This window comes from Ursus maritimus, unplaced genomic scaffold (genome assembly GCF_017311325.1).
Source record: "Ursus maritimus isolate PB19 unplaced genomic scaffold, ASM1731132v1 scaffold_12, whole genome shotgun sequence".
Classification (NCBI taxonomy): Eukaryota; Metazoa; Chordata; class Mammalia; order Carnivora; family Ursidae; genus Ursus; species Ursus maritimus.
In genome coordinates, this window is record NW_024423564.1 from 65,888,632 (window position 1) to 65,911,368 (window position 22,737).

At 37.2% G+C, this 22,737-nt stretch overlaps 1 protein-coding gene across 3 annotated transcripts in view; it reads left to right on the forward strand.

Annotated features, from left to right (window-relative positions):
- The window catches only part of SPATA6 (spermatogenesis associated 6), a 139,960-nt gene extending 124,310 nt beyond the window's left edge, over positions 1 to 15,650 (forward strand). For 2 of the 3 annotated variants that reach the window (XM_040627328.1, XM_040627329.1), the window contains exon 13: positions 12,222 to 15,650. In XM_040627328.1, the coding sequence (XP_040483262.1) occupies positions 12,222 to 12,402 (181 nt within the window). In that variant the 3' untranslated portion in view covers positions 12,403 to 15,650. The remainder of the gene's footprint in view (positions 1 to 12,221) is intronic. The other variant, XM_040627330.1, reaches the window with a different exon arrangement.
- The last annotated feature ends 7,087 nt before the right edge of the window (positions 15,651 to 22,737 follow it).

Consider the following 22,737-nt stretch of genomic DNA (forward strand, 5'->3'; position numbering starts at 1 on the left):
CTGTCTCTATCTCTGTCAAATAAATAAATAAAATCATTAAAAAAAAAAAAATAGGGGCGCCTGGGTGGCGCAGTCGTTGGGCGTCTGCCTTCGGCTCAGGGCGTGATCCCGGCGTTATGGGATCGAGCCCCACATCAGGCTCCTCCGCTAGGAGCCTGCTTCTTCCTCTCCCACTCCCCCTGCTTGTGTTCCCTCTCTCGCTGGCTGTCTCTATCTCTGTCGGATAAATAAATAATAAAATCTTTAAAAAAAATAAAAATAAAAAAATAAAAAATAAAAAATAAATAAATAAAATAGAATTCTATTTCTTCTGTCCTCTAATGTGTCTGTTAGAAGTTAAGAGCAGGCTGCCTATAGGAGGAGCAGCCATGGATTTTGATACCAACTACCTTGCCTTTCATTTTTGCTTATAATAATTATTTATTAATAGGTTTTGCTTATTGTTGCATTTTGGCTTATGAATAATAGGTACATGTTAGAATGCTTACATCTGCATAAGTTTCCCAGGGACTTACTCTTCAGAGTACAGGAACAATTTTTTAGGAGTTCACATAGCAATGTGTAAGATATTAATATATATCTTACTACATATCTTGACACAGTATCCATTCCTATTCATTTATTGATGCAGGAAACATCTACCAGGTGTCTAGTCTTTGATAAGCCTTATTAGCAAAATAGAACGAAACTATATTTTATTGATCAGAATAATGACTTCTCACCTACTCTTTTTTTCTTTCCTAAGAAATCCAAACATTTAATTCATTTCTTAAAATGGGGGAGAGGGAGCACATTTCCCAAAGAAACAGAGGCATCATTTTAATTATAAAATGAATTAATGGAAATCTTTAAATTTTTCAGGATGAGAGAGACCCAGAGAAAGAAGATGAACTGGAACTGAAAAGAGGTCTTTTATACAGAGACTCTGCCTATGACAGTGACCCAGAGTATAGGTATGAGCTGGATTAATGCAGCGTGTTGAGATCTTTCTCACGGTTGGCATAAATATAACCTGCTTTTTAATCTGCTGGATTTGTGGGAAATTTAGACTCAAATTGATAATTATTTATTAATAGGTTTTATTTTTACCTATACAAAATCCTATTAAAATACTTTAATGATTGCATTACTGAAACTTGCCAATGAAAACAAATATAGTCCAATTAAGGGTGATACTTTTCATTTTACTTAAGATTTGTAGGGTAATTGGCTGTCCTACAAACCCACATAGCAAGGGCTTATTTTCAGGCATATTTATTCTCATTCACACAACAGTTTACATAATTTTAGACCATGAGTAAGCTTTTTTTAAATAAGATAAGAAAAACTGTTCTCTAGCCTAACATTTCAGAAATGTTAGTAATAAAAAAAAATTTTGCAAGATTATCCTAGCAAATGTCATGAAGATTTTTAAAAGCTCTATGTCAATTGCCATAGAATGTAGTATTAAAAGTAATGTAAATTGTGAGTCTATGTAACTGACAGTTCTCTGAATCCTTTGGTGCTATGCCGCTGATTACCACACGGCTTCCACCTTCCTGGGTTTCCTGAAAAACAAGTATAAGAACAAAGCTTCAGATAATGGAATATGTTTTATTGCTAACTTGAGTTTTGGACTGAATTTTCTGATCTTTACCCTGATAAGTTAGGTTAGATATTCTGTGAACATGTGAGGACTTCTTTTGTCCCTTACACATAAGAGTATGAATGTGAACTCCTTTCCCAAAGCTACTGCTTCCCAACCAACAGGCAACCTGGGCCTCCCATCAAGGGAAGTAGCATGTTACAGGTGAGTTTGAAGAAGCAATCCAAACAGGAAAAAGAAGTTCCAGGAAAGGCCACACCTTGAGGAAGAAGACTTTTTACCTTTTATTATTATTATTTACTTAAAGCTCTGTTCTCCAGATTGCTACAATATGGATTAATTAACATTAAGTAATTAACATCTCAATATTGGTTCTTCATCCATATAGTTGATTCTAATTTGGGTAAGAATGGATAGGGTTGATAAAGGAAAGTGTCTGATTTTCATACTTTTGTATGCATAATAATTACCTGGGTTGCGTCTTAAAAATATAGAATTATTCTTTCTGCCCCCTTAGATTCTAAATCTTTACCTAGAGGGGTGAGACCTAGAAATCTGCATTTTGAGAAGCATCATGGATGCTTCTAATACAGCTGGTGTAACCGCGTTTTGAAAAACACCGGTGTGTATTTAAAGTTTGCTGTAAACCTCAGTATTGGTTCTTTTTCCAGTTCACCAAGCAATGTTAATAGCTAAGCTTTTGATTGCCTGAGACTATTTTGGTACCCCTCAAGAAAGAGTTAAGCAGAGTATCAGAAAAGTGCCACTTACACCTTTTTTTTGAGATTTCTTTATATTCCTTCCCACTTCTCTTATATATACATTTAGACCGATAGGACCTAGTGGTCAGAACTTGGCAAGACCTTTTATATGAGTATATTTGATATTAGCTCCAGAAGCTACTGAAATGCTCTGGATATTATTTTAGTTTTATCCGTGAGTCATATTAAATATTAGGCCAAGGAGTCACTCTTATTCTACTTTCCATCTCAAAAATGAGAGAACGAGCACTTGAAGTGATCACCCATTTGTTTGCCTTAAGGATTCCATCAGCAGAAATCAAGAGGAGCTTTGGGGTCTTAGCTTAACATCACCCCTCTGCAGACACACGTTGACACAGAGGTCCTGAGGAAGTCCGCATGGACCCCTGGAATGGCTGAGTGAGGAGCTCAGCAAAGCCTCTTCCCCAAAGCAACAACTAGACAGAATTGTCAAAAACAACAATTTTAAGACTCTAGAAATTGACCAAAGGCATATAACAAATTAAGAAGCATTTATCAAGAAAGTCTACTGAGCCTCAATAAGGGCAGTAGGAATCAGTGGCATTTTGCCCGGAACTCCCAGTCCCTGGCTCCTTGGGGCAGTCATGCTGTGACTGTGACGGAAGAGACTGGCTGTATAGAGCAGAGCCTGGGAAATCGCGTGTGTATGCAGATTAATAGAAGCAATAATGATCTCACTGGCAAACAATAAGAGAAGGCTCTTGGTCTAACTACTTGTTGGGACAGATAACAAAGATCCAGGGACCAGGTAGCCAAAATTGGTCTTGATAAAGTTGTACTTACCCCTAGTAGTCTGGAACATTATGTGTATGTGTAAGGTTGTAAATATGTTCAGGAGAAACTGGAAAGGCCCTTAGGGAGCCACTAGTCCATGGCTGAATGTGAGGCCTTGTGAAGGCAGAAAGTAATATCCAGGGCAGGCTGGTAAACTGGAGCAACTTTGAATGTATATTCCAAGTCACACATAGACCCACTGGCAAAAGATGGAAGAAGCCTTTCTGACCACTCATTTGCTGGTCACCAACCTATGCTGACCCAGGGGCAGCCCCTATGGGTCCAGGCTTAAAAGTAGAACAACAATTTTTTTAAAAAAGAAAAGGAACAAGAGACATCAGAAACTATACAGGACAAGGGAAACAGACTTCAGGCATTATTCCAGGCAGGACACTAAACAGATAATCAAAAACAAAACCCTGGTAAGGTCAAAATCCAGAGTAATTGCAGCTTTTATCTAAAATTTTGTTTTCAACAAAAAATTATGAGACATGCAAGCAACAGGAAAGTCTAACCCATACAACTGTAGGATGAATTACTGTAAACGGTCTTCGAGGAGGCTCAGATACCGGATTTAGCAGCCACATTCAAAGAACTAAGGAAATCCTGTTTAAAGAAGTACAGGCATGTATAATGGCAGTGACTCATCAACTAGAGAATATCAATAAAGAGATAAAATTATTTCTTTCATGTTTTGCTTCAAAATTATGCCTAGGACTCAATACTTGATCTTATGATCTTATGATCCAAGTGTGGCGAGGTCCGTGCTTTCGGCAGGAAGAGCAGAATGGGAACTTGGAGAGCCTGTTACTGTGCGCGGCAGTCTACACACGCTAGCTGTTCTGGGTCTTCGTCATCTTTGAGTATAAAAGTCATTTGGTAGAAATGTCTTATCAAGGAGTTATTTAAGTGACCTTTTACTTAAAGTGCTTTGGGATCTGGAGCTGGAGTTTGGGAAGAATCGTCTACCGTGCTGACCTCCCTCTCCCTTACATGTTGCCTACCTTTTAGGAAATTTTAGACCTTTGCAGTGGTAGCCTTGCCAGTGCCCGGGGTCCTGGCGTGCTTTTTATTTTTTATTTTATTTTATTTTTAAAAGATTTTATTTATTTGGCAGAGAGAGAGACAGCGAGAGAGGGAACACAATCAGGGGGAGTGGGAGAGGGAAAAACAAGCTTCCCATTGAGCAGGGAGCCTGATGCGGGGCTCGATCCAGACCCCTGGGATCAGGACCTGAGTTGAAGGCAGACGCTTAACGACTGACTGAGCCACCCAGGCGCCCCACCTGGAGTGCTTTGTAGTACCTTCTCTGTATAGTTCAGATTTCTTCAGTTTTCAGGATGTTTAAATTTCTCCATATCGTTGTGTACTTCTGACATGACCATCTTATTTGAACGTTAGTTCTAATTAAAGACCAGGCGTGAGTAATGCTTCATATAGATGGAAGTTGGTCATAAAAAGAGAGAAGTTAGGATACAAATAATTTTAAGTTCATCATTAGAATGTGAATTGACCTTTTATGACTATTGCCTGAAATTTTTAACCATACTCTTTTATGGAACTAGCTAATGATGTAAACTGCTTTCTATTTACTTACACATATTTTTCAGGTTACTAACAGTAGAAATATGCTCAATATAATGTTTTAATTGTGAAATTATTTGCAACAGAATTGAGTAATTTAAATTTTGACTATATATATTTTTTTGTTCTTACAGACTCCAGTATAGTTAACATAGAGTGTTATCTTAGTATCAGGTGTACAATACAGTGATTCAGTAATTCTGTGTTTCACCCGGTGCTCATCACAGCAAGTGCCCTCCTTCATCGCCATCACCAGTTTCACCCGTCTTCCCCCCGCCCTTGTGGTACCCAGCAGCTGAATGTATATTTTTGAATAACACAGGCTTAGCTGTAGTTTTCTTCTCTTCCCTATTGGTCACTGTCTGATTAATCTGTTGAATCTACTAAGATGTAATAAACAGCCAAAAGGCTGTCTTTAATATTAACAAATGGAAGAAAAAAATCTAAATAATATACAGACTTAAAATCTCTTAAGTAACTAAGAATAAGCGTTCATTTTTAAGTGAGAAAAATATTACTTGATTCTAATTTGAATTCATTGAATCTTGTGTTATTAAGTATCTTAAAATGCTTTTTCATTAGATACTCAAGATTTAATTTTTTTAAAACAAATTTTGTCTAGAAGGTATATTGATATTTGGAAATATTGGGGGTGCTGCATATTTATGTGATTTTTTTAAAGCGTTGTAAAAATTGTAACTTAGAGGTCTAGAAAAGTCTCTGTTGATTAGGACAGGGAAGTGTTGTATTCATTTTTTGAAACAAAAATATGATCTTGGTAATTAGAGTTAGTATTGATGCCAGGGCATGTCCAATGTTCCAACTTTCTGCCTGCTTAAAAAATACTACTAAGCAACCAGAATGCTTTTATGACTAACAAGTCTTGGCAGACTAATTTAATTTTTTAAAATAGATCATGAGAAAGTAATATATTAAATATAACTTTCAGTAAGAATTGTGATTTTATGACATTCTCATAAACAGGTAGGCAGTTATGGTCTGAACTAGTGTTAGGTGGACTGCTGATTGGATGATGACATGGAAGGGACTATTACGCAATCCCAAGTTAGATTCGAGAGCCGTAGTAAGTAGTAGTTCATGATATTACGCTTGAACTGTAGTTGTGTAAGCTTTAGTGATAACTGCCTTTAGGAATAAAAAATAGGTTTATTATTTTATTTAACCAGGGCAAAACTTGCAAATATCCTGAAGTATCACAGCTGTGCTCTATATTAGATCAGTTTTATGTTCTCTTTATTCAAAGTACGGGAAGAAAGTCAAAAAAGCATAATAAAAATAAATGTGATTTCTTTATGGACATGTTAATGATACTGAGTTTAACCTGCATTCATGAAACTGGAGGGAGGACTTAAAATATCACTTTAAAATACTATTTTTTTGTGTGTTTGGATAAAGACCACTTGTCCCCTATATAAATATTATTAAAAATAATGCTTGAGGCTAAGGAGACTTTAGAGTAAGCTCGATTCAATCTCCCACTCAGTAGAAATCCCTTCTGTGTCCTCCCATTGTAGGCTCATTATTCACTCCAAGATAAAATTCTGTTTGACTTCTAACAGTTAAATCTTACTTTATTCTTATCTCTCCAGATATACCTGGTATTTCATGATGCTCCAAACTGTCTCATGCCTTGATTCTGTTATAATATGACGCCTGGAATAGCTTCAGTCTTCTTGTTAATCTAGTGAATACATACTTATTCAATAGGATTAAGGTCAGGTTTTTCCCTCTTGTGAGATCCTCTCATGACCTCAACAGACCGTTAGCATTTTCTCCTTTATCCTGCCACTTCCTCTCAGTAATTTCATTTCGATTAGCAACATTTTTCTCACAATAACTACTCCATTATGTGTCTATCTTGTCTTCTTCTATTAAATGGGAGCTCCTTGAAGGCACAGATATGTTACTTGTCTTTGTCTTTGTCCATCAAGGTCTTTGACATGTAATAGGAGCTCAGTTTAGAAAAATAGTTCCAATATTAAAATTGGGTTCTTTATTAATAATGATGAGTTGCATTGCTAAAACTCTATCATTTAAGTAAACTCATATTTTGATTGTGATATTTAGTAACATGTCTAGATAAGGAATCAAGGAAGGAATTACTAATAATGAAAACTGTTAGACTTTATTTGTTGGCAGTGGCTCATTTCTACACATTCTTAGTCATGGAAGAGAAAAAAACTGACCTATAAGTAACCAGTCTTCAGTAAATTTCTCTGAATATACTTTTTTTTTAAAGTTTACTGTATAGTTTCTGCTAATAGTAAAAGAAGATAAATGACAAGATGCAATCTTTGCCCTAAGCTTTTTTGTTCCTATAGAAAACAAAGCCTCTAACTCAGTGCTTTCTATAGTTCTTTTTTTTTTTTTTAAGATTTTATTTATTTATGTCAGAGAGAGAGAGCATAAGCCAGGGGAGGGCAGAGAGACAAGCAGGCTCCCCACTGAGCAGGAAGCCCGATGGAGGACTCAATCCCAGGATCCTGGGGTCATGACCTGGGCCGAAGGCAGATGCTTAACTGAGTCACCCAGGAGCCCTCTAAAGTATAGTTCTTAGACCAGTGACATCAGCATCACCCTGGTATTTGTCAGAGATCTAAACTCTTGGACTCTACCTTGGTAACTCTGGAGGGTGAGAATCAATAATCTGAGTAGTTGTAAGCCTTCCAGATGACTCTGATGTGTAGTATAGTTTGAGAACTACTGCTGTAATTTATCAGTAAATTTTTATGTCTTTAATGACATTTTATCTTTATATGGTATCTTTAAAAATAAAAAATACTTTTCAGATTTTATTAAACCATAATATAATCTCTCCCTATTATGTATTCTGAACTCCAAGACTTTTGAGTACTTCCATTCCTACTTTTCATCCATCCATCCATCATCCATCCATCCATCACCTCTAAAGCATACATCACATCCTCAAAAGTATTCTCTGTGTTTTGTCAATCAAAATTTTGCTTGATAGGAACCTTTGTTGAGTATTATGGAAAGGAATTTATCTCTTGTATTATATAAACATCTTTAATTATATTGACTCTTGGATCACAATTTTGAAATATAGAATATGTGTCATCTTTAAAGTCACTTTCAACTCTGGTTTTTTTAGTATAAATGGCAAGTGGCAAATTGTATAATTCTCATGTATGGCCTTTCAGTTATTTCTTGGAATTAATATTTCGGGGGTAGCATGTCCACCTTGCCTTCTGACCTTCTTTCCAGCGAGCATCACCTTAGAGACATTTTGTCTGAAGACCATGTATAGAATAGTATCTGCTTAGTCTTCAGTTGACGCTGATACGGGATACATCAGAGTTTCAAGTGAGTTCATTCTTTTCGAAGTAAAAAATTAGTAATGTCCTTTGTCTCCTACTTCATGCTAAACTGCGTAAGACCTTTCTGTTCTTGGCATATACACTAGGCCTTATCAACACTTAGGATTTGAAACTGTCCAGTTCTTGGATATTATCCTGGTCTGTTCTTCTTTGTTTTTTTTTTCTTAATAGCATTATCATAATTAAATACAGGGCTCCCCACTTAAATAGCAAGAGTAAGTTAATTAAAATAAAATGCACTGCACTAATAAAATATTATCCCCACTTTGAAAGTAACCATTTTATGGTATATAGCACTGATGCAATATTTTGTAGAGTTTAGTAGAAATTCACTAAATGCTTTGAATGAATGAAGGCTGTAGATTCTCATGGTAAAATAGAGACGTATGATTTTTAAAAGCCCATTACTATAATAAAATGTTTTAGTGTCCCTTACACATTTTAAACTTATAAATATACTTATTAATATACTCAGTAATGAGAAATCAGAATTGACTCACTATGTTCACAGTTCATTAAAGAGCTAATGCTTTCATGTCTGGAAGTAAATATCCTTTCTAGGATTCTGATACTTTTGTTTGCACCTATCTGTGGACCATATTAGGGCCTGTTCTGTGTTCACCTCTCTGTTTTACAATTCAGACTTCCAGACTGAACTAATTCCCAAATTCTCTCCGGAGAATTACAATATTGTTTACTCAATTGAAGAATTTTGCAATTTTAAATAGAAATAAACTCGATGCCAAGTTTTAAGATCTAAAAGCATCAGGATGTGTATTTTGGCCTCTGTAGCTCCTCTTTATAGAACCTTACTCGGTGTGCGTTTGCTTCTAAAAAGCTCTCTGAATTTATTTATTCGTTGCAAGCCACTGAAGTGATACTTTAAGCAGCTTTGACACATGAAAAAAAAATGTATCGTCTAAAGGAAGCAGGGCAGTAGCAAATCCATGCCAGGTAACATCAAATATAGTAATTGATGATGGGGTGGCGGAATGGTTTACGATCTCAGAGGGAACCTACACAATGGTTTTAAAGTTAGCAGCCCTCCTGCTGCTTTACCTCGCGAGAGCTGGGCAGAGGTGTGTGTTAGAAATCTGACCTTCCGTTGAGTAGCTGTATCATAGTAGAACTAGCCTGGCAACTAAACAAAATATAGAATTCAGAAAAGAATGTTATTATCCAGCCATCAGCATGTAGTAAAGTTGATGATTGTGGACAAGGAGTTAAGGACAAACACCTGTGTTTTGTGCAATTTTAATTAGTTCATGACTTATTGCAAAACCAAGCAACAGATAAAAACAACCAACCAAGCAAAGCACAACATGGTGGGATTCCTAAAGTAATACGAGGGAACAGCGGCAAATGTGGGGACCTAGGCTGGTAGACACGGTTGCAGAAGCACGAAAGACGTAGATATGTTCCTATTAATATATTTTTGAGTGTGTGATTTCCCGTCATTTTGACTCAAACCGTCAAAAAAAAAAAAAAGGCTGTAAGTGACCACAGGAGTTAGGCTTGGTGAAAAAAAATCTATGAAATCAAATTGTATTCAGTGGCTAGACTATTTCTTCAGCAAAGCTAATGAAAGAAATGTGGTAACCATATCAAAGCAAGAGCACTGAGACTTGGCTGAGGCCTTTTGAACAATTTTAAGTGTGAGACATTGTCCTAATTATCCCTCCTTAACCAAATGGACAAGATGGAAGTAATGGTCATCCTGTTTTAAAACACCTTTGTTATCCCAGAGACTATATCATTTTCAAAATTTTCCAGTGTGAAAGAGGCAGCACCCGGTGTCAAGAAAGTTTGGCAGGATCTAGTAAATATTACTAGAAAATATGAGGTAACGTTTCATTTTAGCAAAGCTGTCAGGAAGTAGAGCGACCTATTGTCATGGTTCCCAGAAGTGAATTTTTTTTTTTAAGATTTTTTTTATTTATTTACTTGACAAAGATAGAGACAGCCAGCGAGAGAGGGAACACAAGCAGGGGGAGTGGGAGAGGAAGAAGCAGGCTCCCAGCGGAGGAGCCTGATGTGGGGCTCGATCCCATAACGCTGGGATCACGCCCTGAGCCAAAGGCAGACGCTTAACCACTGTGCCACCCAGGCGCCCCCCAGAAGTGAATTTTTAAAAACATATCCCATATATTAATTGTAACAGGGGCATATATGTAAGGTTTGTGCATTCTAAGTAATAATAATAATGATAATAATAAAGGAACACCCATGTACGCACCATCCAGCTTTATAGAACATTAGCCACACCTCCAGAGCCGCCTTATGCTCCTAACCGATTGCATCCCTTTCCATAGTGACAGCTGTTCTAGCTTTTCTATTAATCCTTTTTTCTTTGTAGTTATACCACACGTGAATCTATCCTTCAGCAATAAATTGTTTAGTTTTCCTTGTTTTAGACTTTACATAAATGTACAATACAACTGTGTATTGTTTGAAATTTGATTTTTTCCCGCTCCGTTGGTTTTTCAGTTTCATCCCCATTGATGCACGTGCCTATAGTTGACTAATTTTCCCTGCTGCATCCGATATCATTGTATGCACGTACAGTTCCATGCATATCTGCTTTAATGTAGATGGATATTTAGGTAGCTTCCAGTCCGTAGCTTTTTTACAGAGAGCGTTGTTATGAACATGTCTGTACATGTCTCCTGGTACATATGTGCACGGATTTTGCTGGGGTACGCAGGAGTGGGGTTACTGGCTTGAAATTGCATATTCAACCTTATTGGGTCATGCCAAACTCTTCCAAAGTGAGTGTATAAATGTTCTCATGACTTTACACCCTCACGGACACCATGTCAAGCTCCAAGAATGATAACCCAGCTACTCCATGCCTTTTTTTGTGGTCTCTTTTAGCGTGTGCTGGTGTTAGATCGACTTCAGGTCAAATAGCAAATTCTTCTTACAGATATATGGCCCTAAAATTCCCACTTCACGGTTGACAATAGAGGTAACATCATTAGACTGATAAGTCAAGGAAGAAATTGTTTGAAGTGGCATTCCAAATGTATGAATAAAATATTTGTGGCATGTAATAACCAGAACATACAGTTTTATATGGCACAAACTTCATAATCTCTAACATGCCTGAGAGTCTTATCTATAACAAGTAATTAATTTCTTGAAGTAGGTCAATTATTTATTAAAAAAATATACTCAGTCCTTGCAAAAGTCAACATTTTGTTTCTACCGAATGATATATTAAGCCCAGAACTTAATATTTATGATAGTAAAATTGTAACTTGGGTATGTTTTTAAAAGTACTATGAAACCTTCAAAAGGAGTTGCCGTTTCTTCTCTATTCCCATCATAATTAGCCTCGTCCTGGTCTATTTCATAGCTTCCTATCTATTCTCTCTTTTGTCTTCAAGACCTCAGAATTGGATCCCTACCACTTCAAATACAGACTTTTTTTGCCTTGTTTTCCATTTTCCAGAAGTGTTCATCTTCAGGCTAATGTCCTCCTGCTCCTTGAGGACCATAGCAGTGTGCCGTAGGGGAAGGGGCCTCAGGGACACAGATGTAGTATCTCTTTCTCTTCCGCCAGTACTAGCCGAGTGGCCCTAGGCAAGTCCCTTGACCACCGAGCCTCAGTTTCCACAGCTACCAACATCAGAGTGTCCTCAGATTTTCAGATAAATTTCTATAAAGCGCCTGTAGTTCGGTGCCTCGTGCCGGATAACTTGTGTGTGCAGAGTAAGCGCTGTACTATACACTTTACGCATATTGTCTTCGATGTTTAAAACAATGCTGCAGAAAATACCGTGAAGGAAGCTGAGACTCAGGTTGATTAAATAAATTGCCCCAGGGCCCACCGCTTGTAAAGGATTGAGCCTTACTCAGTTCCAGGTCTGCCTGACTTGAGAGGCCCAGAGCTCTCGTGACTGGCCTTCCCACAGCATCCGCGCCCTGTCTTTACCACATCACACGCATCTCCCTTCTCTGAATTCTCTGTCTCTCAGGCACAATTTTCATTTTATTGTTTTGTAATAGTTTCATACAAATAGGGTCACTCTTTGAAGGCACATACCCATAAAGTACTGAGTAAATATTTGATTTATATAATACTACTTCTCTTCGAGTTTCACCAGTTTTAATATTTTATATCCTTTTTTATAGCTCATTTCAGCGGCCCCGTGGCACTCTCCATTTGGATGACGGTGAATACTGGTCCAACAGGGCAGCCTCTTATAAAGGAAAATCCCACCGACCCATCTTTGAGAACAGCATGGACAAGATATACAGGAACTTGTACAAAAAGGCCTGTAGTTCTGTTTCTCATACACAGGAAAGCTTCTGAGACCATCCACGATAAACCGTATGGGTGTCTGTGTCAACTTCTCAATGAAAACGTTTGATGTGATCAATATCTGTATTCTTTTTTTTTTTTTTTTTGGACAGGTGGTTCTGAGTACAGTAGTTAGATGTGAATAAGTTTATTGCTTCAAATGGCAAATTACCACAGGCAGTCCCTTTTTTATCACAGAAGAGAGAGCTCTGTTCCAAAAGTCAAAGCCCCGCACCACGATCACAACTTCCAGTCTGAGTATGAGAAGGGTGTCCTGCCACATACGTCTCATCTCTGCTTCTACAAATCCAAGAATAGATTCTCTCTAGAAATGGTCTTCTGCCTAATCACCTTGGGATTTTCTTTTCATCTGCTTGATTGGTTATCTTGTCTAAGATTACTATTAACTCCTTTTTCTTGATAATGAGCAAAAAGATATACTGTACGGAAATGAATTTCCTAAGTTTAAACCCTGTTTTCTACTTATTTCCGCCCCTTCCCCCCTGCAAAAGGCTACTTGTACTTCTTAGCTAATAAGAAATAGTTTTCTTTTTAAAGTTTATATAATCATTCACTTCCTCTTCTCTAAAAGAACTAAGTTACCCACAATACGGTTAGCTAGAAATAACAGTGGCCGTGTGTGACCCAAAATGTGAATAACTGATTTTTAAAAATAGAATTCTTTGCGCGATTTTCTTTTAAGGCCATTTCTTTTGGTGCAACCAGAATCAGAAAATAGTTTTTGTTAGTAAGCATGTAGAAACTCAGAGAGAATAAAGGGATTATATTGTAATTTTAAACTCTTTTAGAGTTCTCATAGGTACCAAATAGCCAGGAAAGTAGTATCTTTAGTTAAAGGACACTTGGAACCCTAAAGAGGAGAAAAATATTATACAGAACGCTCTGTACCTGGAAGTCTGATAGCTGATAAAATTAGCTTCTCTCCTCCCCACTCCCCCGCAATGTCCTCACCTGTGAGGCCAGTGAGTCCTTGAAGATATGAAGAAATCGGTCATCTCATATTTACCGGAGTAAGTGGAGGGAAAGCAGAGAATAGAAAATAAGTGAACTTGGCTTACAAGCTTGAAGAGTTGACTACAAGGTATTGTTCTCTCATTGACTCTACCTTTAGTTAATTCTACAGTTATGATTTAAAAAGAAAAAAAAAGTTGAACTCCATTTAAGTTGAAATTAACGTGTAAAATTGAGTGACTTGTTTTTGTATTAGGAGAAAGGATATAATACTTATTGTCTAATAATAGGATTTTTAGACTTCATGTTTAGAGTGTTCTGGTATGGCAGTCTGTGATGTATGGCAAAGCGCATCGGAGAAAGGGGCCAGGAGGCCTAGGCTTTAGTTAGTTCCATCCTGCCCTTCTCCCGCTGAGTCTCTTTAATTCTCTGAGCCTAACTTTCCTCAGCTATCAAATGAAGAGAATGAAGTGGATCAGCATATCCCGAACCGTGTTCCATGGACTTCTATTCTAAGAGATGGCTGTAGGAATGTAGATACAGGTGTTTCATTAGTCATATAAGTTGAGGAAAAGCTATACACTAGATTCACACTCCCCAACTTAGAGAGTCATAGGTAGGATGGCAGGAACGAAAGGCAGGGCTGTTGATACTGCAACAGCTGTTCCAGGCTGGAGCTGCCCGGGCAGACTAGCATGAATGGCTGATATAATAAACACCAGCCTGTTAGAGGCACTAAGAAATCCTGGCATAAACATGTTTCGCTCTAGCATCTGGTCTGGAGTCTGACACATAGTTAGGGCTCAGTAAATAATTTTTTAATTAGCCCAGAATTTCCTCAAGTGAGTATGTAGCAATATTTGTCATCATGGCCATCCTTCCCCTCCCATCCCACCCTCTTAGCTCCCTACAGTCCCTTTCAAATGTGCCATCCTCGGGTACATGTGGACACCAGTCGGGGAAATGGTACATTACACAATCACTGAGTCACCCTCTGGCTGTAAGTGGTAGGGTGATGTTTTGTACAATGAGCCTTTGAAGGTCAGCATTGACTAATGCTTTTTTTTTTTTTAACAAAAAATATCATCAGTGAAACTTAGTATGTTTTGTTTTTGTTTTTTGTTTCTGTTTGTGGAAACAAATGAAAAATTCTTTCATTTGAAAGGTCCTGCTTGGCGAAAAGAACAAACATGAGCTTCAAGGAAAAATTCACTGTCATAGAAAATCTCCCGAGTGAATAACTACATCAAAAATTACCTATCACACCTATTTCTGCCATTGGCTATACAAAGACCACAAAAAATGAGTCTCAAAGGGGAACTTCAGAATATAATATTCTGAAAAATATTTTCCTGTGGATTACATTTGACTTCTCTCTGAAGGATCGGGTGCAAGTTTCCAGATATGTAGTGTCTTGGCTAAGTGTCTTATTTCCGTTTCCTGGGGGAAGGAGTGTCTTTGTTGCTATCCCTAACTCCTACTATGAATTCTTATATTATTTTTAAGGATTAAACCCTTAAATATTAATAGTTGTCCTTTCTCATTGTAAGAAGCAGAAAGATGCAGTTACTTCCTTAGCCTTTTAAAAATATTTCTTACAATCTAGTAATAGTTATTGGACTTAATACGAAAGATAAATTGATCATCTTCCTTTTAAGGTATTTTTGTCCTTTAAATAAAAAAAAAAACCTGGGAATTTCAGGAAGAAAGATGTCAGTTCAACTACGAAAAAAGATGTGTGATTGGACAGAATGTGAAGTCTTCATGGCCCCACTATTAGTTATACAACCTTGTTCAAGTCATTTATCCTTCTTGGAGCTCAGTTGTCTTATCTATAAGGTGATGAAGGGGTTAATTTAGAAGGGTCTTTTAATGTTCCGGCACTTCTATGATTGTGTAGTTGATGAACATGGAGGTGTAAACAGGTTCTAGGCAGTCCAGTTGTAACGTCAAAGACTAAGACCCTGGTTAAAAATCTGGGGCAGATAGAGCGTTCGCAGTACTGTGTTCATTTTCCAATAATAGCTTTATTGACATGTGACTCATACACTGTGACATTCACCCTGTAAAGGTAAACAGTCGCATGGTTTTTGGTATATTCACGGAGTTGTGCAGCTAAAACCACTAGCTAATTATAAAATATTTCATGACTCCAGAAAGAATTCCCGAACCCATTAGCAATCATTCACCATTCCCTTCTGCCCTCACCTCCTGGCAACCAGTAATCTGCTTTCTGTTGCTGTGCCCGTTCTGGACATTTCATATAAATGGAATCGTACAGCATGTGACCTTTTGTGTCTGGCTTCTTTGACTTAGCATAATGTGTTCATAGTTCATCTGCGTTGTAATGCACATCAGTATTTTCTCCCTTTGATGATTAAGTAATAGTCATAATGTGGACGCACAGCACTCCATTGAGGAGCATTTTTATTCCCACTTTTGGGATATTATGAAAAGCACTGGCATGAATATTTGTGTATGAGTTTTTGTAAGAACATATCTTCTCATTTCTCTCAAGTGTAAGCCTAGAAGTGGAATTGCTAAGTCAGATGGAAACATGATGTTTGACATTTTGAGGAAAAGCCAAACTGTTTTCCCAAATGACTCCACCATTTTACAGTTTTTGTGTTTTTTAAATTTTACGTTAGGATCTTAGGCTAGTCACACATGTAAGTATCATCCCCCCATTCGACACATGTTTACTGAGCACTGTGTTAGATGTAGAGGGTATAAATTTATTAAATGTACCTTCCCACAAGTGTGAAGAGTCTTTGAAAAAGATAACAGTGTATTTCAACATTTATAGTAGTTTGGTAACGTCTGCAGTGGAAGACTGCAAGAATGGGGATAGAGCATTCTCGCTTGGTGCAGAATTTGCAAAGGCATGAAAATGGGGGAGAGATTGATTGTTCGGGAAACCCCCAAGTGCTTTCACTGGAGATGGTGCGCAGGGATGCAAAAGCTTTGGAAGGATCTACTGAGTGCAGTAGAGAACGGCAAGGAGAATGACGGGCCTGGAGCAGCATAGGAAGAGGTGACCTTTGAGCTGGACATTGAAAGATGGGAATGACTTTTGAGAATAGGAAACCGAGATGGAATAAACTAAATATTGATCAGGTTTTATGAGAGTAGAGGTGAGATAGAGGGACATATCTAGTAATCAGTTAAAAATAAAGATCTGGAACTTGGGAGAACTCAAAAGTAGAAAATGGATTTTTGAAATCAGATGAAAATAATGAAGTGAGGAAAAAACAAATGGAAGCTCTCTGCTGTTCTTGTCCTGATTTGTACGTGACCGTTATAGGCGCCCTGACAGGAGTGAACTTCGAGCAGTTGCACTTTTCCTCATGTTGAGGCTCTGGCAGTTAGCGTGTTAGAGGGCCACCCTTTTAAAAATGAGGAGAAATAATAGAATTCTATTTCTATTATAATTAGGAAAAATAGCTAGAAATTCATATACAAAATGAAGAGGTAAGAGAAGAAACCCAACTTTTTGTTTTGAGTTATATTATGAGTATATTATTCATCTCTGAGTGATATGCTTAGTTTAATAATATAATGTTTCTTAGACAACCAGAACTGGTGAATATTCATCCATTTAACAAATATTATTGAAGGTCTTCTCTGTTCCAGGCAATCTGCACAGCACCGACGAATCATCCAGAGAAACAAAAACACAGTTCCTGACCTGAGTTTGTGGGGGGTGGAGGGAGACTGACATTTACCTATTACAGTGAGAGAAATACTGTAATAGATGCTAGAAATGCTATAAAGATGAAAAGGAAATCCTCATTAATTCTTAATGGCGTCATATACTTCAGACAGGGATGATAACTGAAATTAGCTGTACTCCATCTAGATGGCCTGGAGAGCATAAGCCTACATGAAGGGTCACTAAAAGCAATACAAAGCCTAACTATCTGGACATAAGAAATAAGAAGACCTGATCAGACTTGCTTTCAGCTAGTTTATCTATACCTGTAGCGGAAAGAGAAAACAAAGGAAAAGATAAGAGAGGAATCGTAGTTGTACCATGGTCCTCAGGAAGAAAGAAATGGTTCATCAGTTGAGAGATTGAGTGTTTATATAGTACAATCTATTTTTCAAGAAAGTACTCTTAAATTAAGAAAAAAGAAATCCTATGACGGCCTGTCTTTTTGTCTGTCTGTTGCTCAGCTGACCACCTGCGATGTACAGTGTTGAGGTGGCGAGGGCCAGCTCCCGCTCTGCTGCTGCAGGGCTGAGACGTACAGGGCTAGGCAGTGCACCAAGCAAGCAATTGCCTGCAGTTGTTTCCAGCATCTTCTATTCCAGTGGAGTTTAATTAAATCCCTTCTAGGAAATGCAGATTTCATGGTTCCCGAGAAGAGCCTTAAATGTTCTTTCCCAATGTCTTATGTTTTGTCATTCACAAAGCAGTACATTTTTGGCTAAGGGATTGAATAGTTCTCCATCTTCTAGTCTTCAGATGTAACTAAGCTACTCAATCTAGCAACTAGGACTCTCTCGATTAATTAAGAATTAGTATATTAAGTAAGGTATTTATATGGATATTTAAGCAAAACCGTCTCAATGAAATCGTTTTTTTAAACTAATATCTTAAACCTTAGTATGTTGCATTCAAGTTATGCTAATTCAAGTAAATGAACCTGATGGAAGAGAATGCATTCTGCTCTAATTTGTATATTTTATGAATGTTTGCAGGGTATTTGGGGGGGCGGTGAGGGTAATTTTTTGTTTTTTTGTTTCTCATCCCCATCTAAGCGTTATCTTTAAAGTGCTTAAAACAGGGGAATTAAAGTAATACTTATTTAGGGCCACCATACTTGGTGATTTACATACATTATATTATTTGATCTTCCCAACAACCCTGTGAGCTAGGGTCGGTATAAGTAATCTCAGTTTTACAGACTAGATAACCAAGGATCAAACTGCTAGGATTGGCTAGTGATAAACGTAGCCAGTATATGGCAAAGCTCGAATCTGAATCTAAACCCAATTCTGCCTGTCAACAAGTGATTACAAAAACTCAGCTTGTTACAGTTAATAACATTTTTAAATAGTGGGGCTAGTGTCCCTTCAGAGAACTGCTGTAGATTACAACCCCAGTTTAATTAACAATGCGGTAAAACCTAGGGCAAATTTCCAACATCCAAACACTAGAAGTGAATGAAGAGACCATTTCATGAGCTAAGGGAGAAGTTGGTGGAAGTGTATGAAAGGAACATCACTGAAGATTTATTTAACCCAGGAGTTCATGGTAACCAGAGCTGATGTGTGGGATCGTTCCAGGTAAAAAGACAGTGTGCTTTCTGTGGAGCACTAGTTACCCTCTTTGATTGAGTAACCAACCACACATTCAAGCATCACTAACATTCTCTTTTTTAAAATAGCTTTATTGAGGTATAATTGATATAAAAAAAACTGCACCTATTTCATACGTACAATTTGATAAGTTTGGACATATGCAGACACCTGTGATGCTATCAGCACAATCAAGGTAATAGACATGTTCAGCACATGCCAGTTTCCTCGTGTCCCTTTCTTTATGTGTTAACTATAGACACCATGCCATACGGTAGTTCTGTAGGACATATTCATCTTAGATAACTGAAACTTTGTTATTATTAACAAATACGTTATCAGATACCTGGTTTGCAAATATTTTCTCCCATTCCATAGGTTGTCTTTTTCTCTGTTGAGTGTTTCCTTTACCATGCAGATGCTTTTTAATTTGATATGGTTCCACTTGTCTATTTTTACATTTGTTTCCTTTGCTTTTGGTGTCATATCTAAGAAATCATTGCCAGGACCAATGTCAAGAAGCTTTCTCCCTGTTTTCTATTAGGAGTTTTACAGTTTTAGGACTTATGTTTAAATCTTTGACCCACCTTTTTTTGTGTGTATGGTGTAAGGTAGGGGTTCTAGTGCCTGCCTTCTTTCCTTCCTTCATTTCTCCATGTGGATATCCAGTTTTCCCAGCACCATTTATTGAAGAAACTGTCCTTTCCCCATTGCGTGTTCTTGGCATCCTTGTCAAAGATCACTTGACTGTATATGTGTTGCTTTATGCCTGGGCTCTCCGTTCCATTGCTGTAGGTCTGTCTTTATGTCAGTGTCCTACTACTTTAATTACTGTGGCTTTGTAATTTAGTTTGAAATCAGGAAGTATGATGCCTCCAGCTTCTTTGTTCTTTCTTAAGATCACTTCAGCTGTTCTGGGTCTAAAGATTCCATATGAATTTTATGATTATTCTTTTATTTCTGTAAAAAAAAAAAATGCCATTAGGATTTTCATGGGTATAGCGATGAATTTGTAGATTACTTTGGGTGGTATGGACAGTTTAACAAGTCCTATGGTAACCAAAAACACACACACAAAAATCATATAGAAGATACACAAAATAAGAAGAGGAATAAAGCATATCCCTACCAAAAATCAACAAAACACAAAGGAAGACAACAAGAGAGGAATAAAGGAACCAAAGAATTAGAAAACAACAAAATGGCAAAGGAAGTCCTTTCCTATCAGTAAGTACCTTAAATGTAAATGTATTAAACTCTTCAGTCAAAAGACCTAAAGTGACTGAATGGATAACAAAACAAGACCCAACTATATGCTATTTACAGCAGACCCACTTTCTATGTAAGGAGGCACTCAGGCTAAAAGTGAAGGAATGGAAAAATGGTATTCCAAGCAAATGCTAAGTAAAATAGAGCATAGGTGGCTCTCTTAACATCAGGGGAAAAAATAGACTTTAAGTCAAAAGCTGTCATGAGCATCACTATATTTCTGTTGCAGTAGAAGTTTAAAGATGTTTAGTGTCTGATACAGTTCAGAAATAAGGTGAGAGAGAACCTTTAATGTCTTTGAACATACGTAATAGAAATGAGAATGAATGTGTTTTGTTCGAGACTTTTATCAATGAAACTCACTATTCACTGGAGTTTTTGTAACATTAGTAATCTGTGCAAACAAAGGAGGGATTTATGTATATGGCTTTTCAGAAAGTTCTACTTCCAGGAAACTGACAGCAACATTGCATAGTAGAAAAAGCACTTCCTCCCCAACTTGACTGAACCTCATTTTTTTCCTACCTGTGAAATAATAAATATTGCACTCCGTTCGTCAGACAAGTGTTAGAATTAAATAGGAGAAATAAGTGTGGACATTCTTTGACATTTATGAGGCACTATCATAATTGCTTTTTGGAAATGATCTGGGAAAATGAATTTGCAATTTCAAAAATACTCCATCCAGCACAACAGCAGTACTATTGGTTTTAAAGCTGAACAGACCTCAGATTTCTTTCTCTTATTTTGTCACCTCTGTTTTACTTAACCTCTCTGAACTTGTATTCTCACTTATAAAAGATATTTTCATAGAGTTATGATCATTTATTTAAAAAAAAAAAACATTTTTTTTAAGTGATCTCCATGCCCGGTGTGGGGCTCAAACTCACAATCCCAAGATCGGGTGGCATGCTCTACTGACTGAGCCAGCCAGGTGCCCCTAGTTGTTATGATAATAGAAAGAGGTAATGCATGTAGAGTGCCGCATACAATGCATGGTGTTCAGTAAAGAGTGGCTACAACAGCTAAATTCCAAGGCAATATAAAGGTAGTATTTTGAAAAATCTTGATCTGATTGGAGAGCAAAAAGTGAAACATGAGCTATGTAAATAAATGTAAAAAATATTCAAAATTATTTTAAGACATGAAACCACATTACTCAGATTTTTGGTATAACTTTTAGATTTACTAGTTATTTAATTTATGTAGGTTTTGCAGTTTATGGAAAGAGCCATATATACCTGGGTTTGAATTCTGTACTGTGGTGCTCTCTGGAGGTATTGAACCTTATTTTTATTATTAATAAAATGGGAATGATACCTATCTGGGATGGCTACTATGAAGAATACTTTAGGTAAATAATGCAAATATTTTAGGTAAATGATGTAAAGTGACTAGCATTGTACTTGACAAGCAGTAGATGCTTAAAAATGATTTAGTTCCCTTTCCCTGTCATTAGTTTCATCGTTTTTGTGTATAAATCCACCCAGCATCATTATTTCTATTTTTAAAAATCCTATTAACCTTGTATACAAGTGTGCATTTGGTAAAGGTTTTACGTAGCTTTTACAAGTGAAACTAATCACTGACAATATTGCCCATTTCAACTCCATATGTGGCTTCTCTTAGTTGTGAAGGTATTATTTTTGAAAGAAAAATAAATTTAGTTTGAGTGTATGTCCTATAAAACCAGTTTTTATCCTAGAAGTTTATTTTGTCCTTCATTTGTGTTAGAAATAGCACAGATATATTTTTATAAATTAACCACGTATATATATATACATATATTTTTTTAACTTGGGGGATATTAGAGGTAGAACTCAGAATAAATTACCCTAATTCAGCAGAAGTAGCCAGATGAACATCTCCGTAGCTCTTAAGGATTTGTAATGAATGTGATTGAGCAATTACCTTTTTGAGAAGACCCGCGGTTTATTACCAGAGAGGTATACATGTGCACACACACACACGTGCACGCACACACACGTGCACACACACACGCACGCATACACATACACACGGACCTTTTCATAAGAAGACCAGCCTCAGGCTTACCAGGTCATTCTTTAGAAGTTTTTTTTTTTTGTTTTTTTTTGTTTTTTTTTTTTTAAAGATTTTATTTATTTATGTGACAGAGAGACAGCCAGCGAGAGAGGGAACACAGCAGGGGAGAGGGAGAAGAAGCAGGCTCCCAGCTGAGGAGCCTGATGTGGGACTGGATCCCGGAATGCCAGGATCACGCCCTGAGCCGAAGGCAGACGCTTAACGACTGCACTACCCAGGCGCCCCCCATTCTTTAGAAGTTTTAAACTTAAAATTTTTTGATCACAAAGGTTTCCTATAGAAAGATCTCAACCTAAGATATAAACAAAGTAAAATTATAAATATCCTTAAATATTTTTGGAAGTTGCTGGCTAATGAATATCTTAGCTATTGATCTTACTGCATATGAATTACTCACTGCCCAGAAAAACAGTCTAGTGGTTAGACACACAGTCTCTGGAATCACACCGCTGGGCTGCAGTTCCGCTTCGATCACCTAATACTGGGTTACCTGTGAAAAATTAACTGATTTATGTACACCTTAGTTTTCTCATCTGTAAAATAAAGATAATATTACCAATCTCGTGGGGTCGTTATGAAGATTAAATTAGTTAACAAATATAAAGCACTTAAACATGCCTAGCACATGGTAAGGGCTCCGTAAATGATATTGACAATGATGATGATGGTGATGGTGTAGCCAACTGTGGAACTCATCTGAAACATATTTTCTGAAACATTACTTAGAAGAGCTTCCTT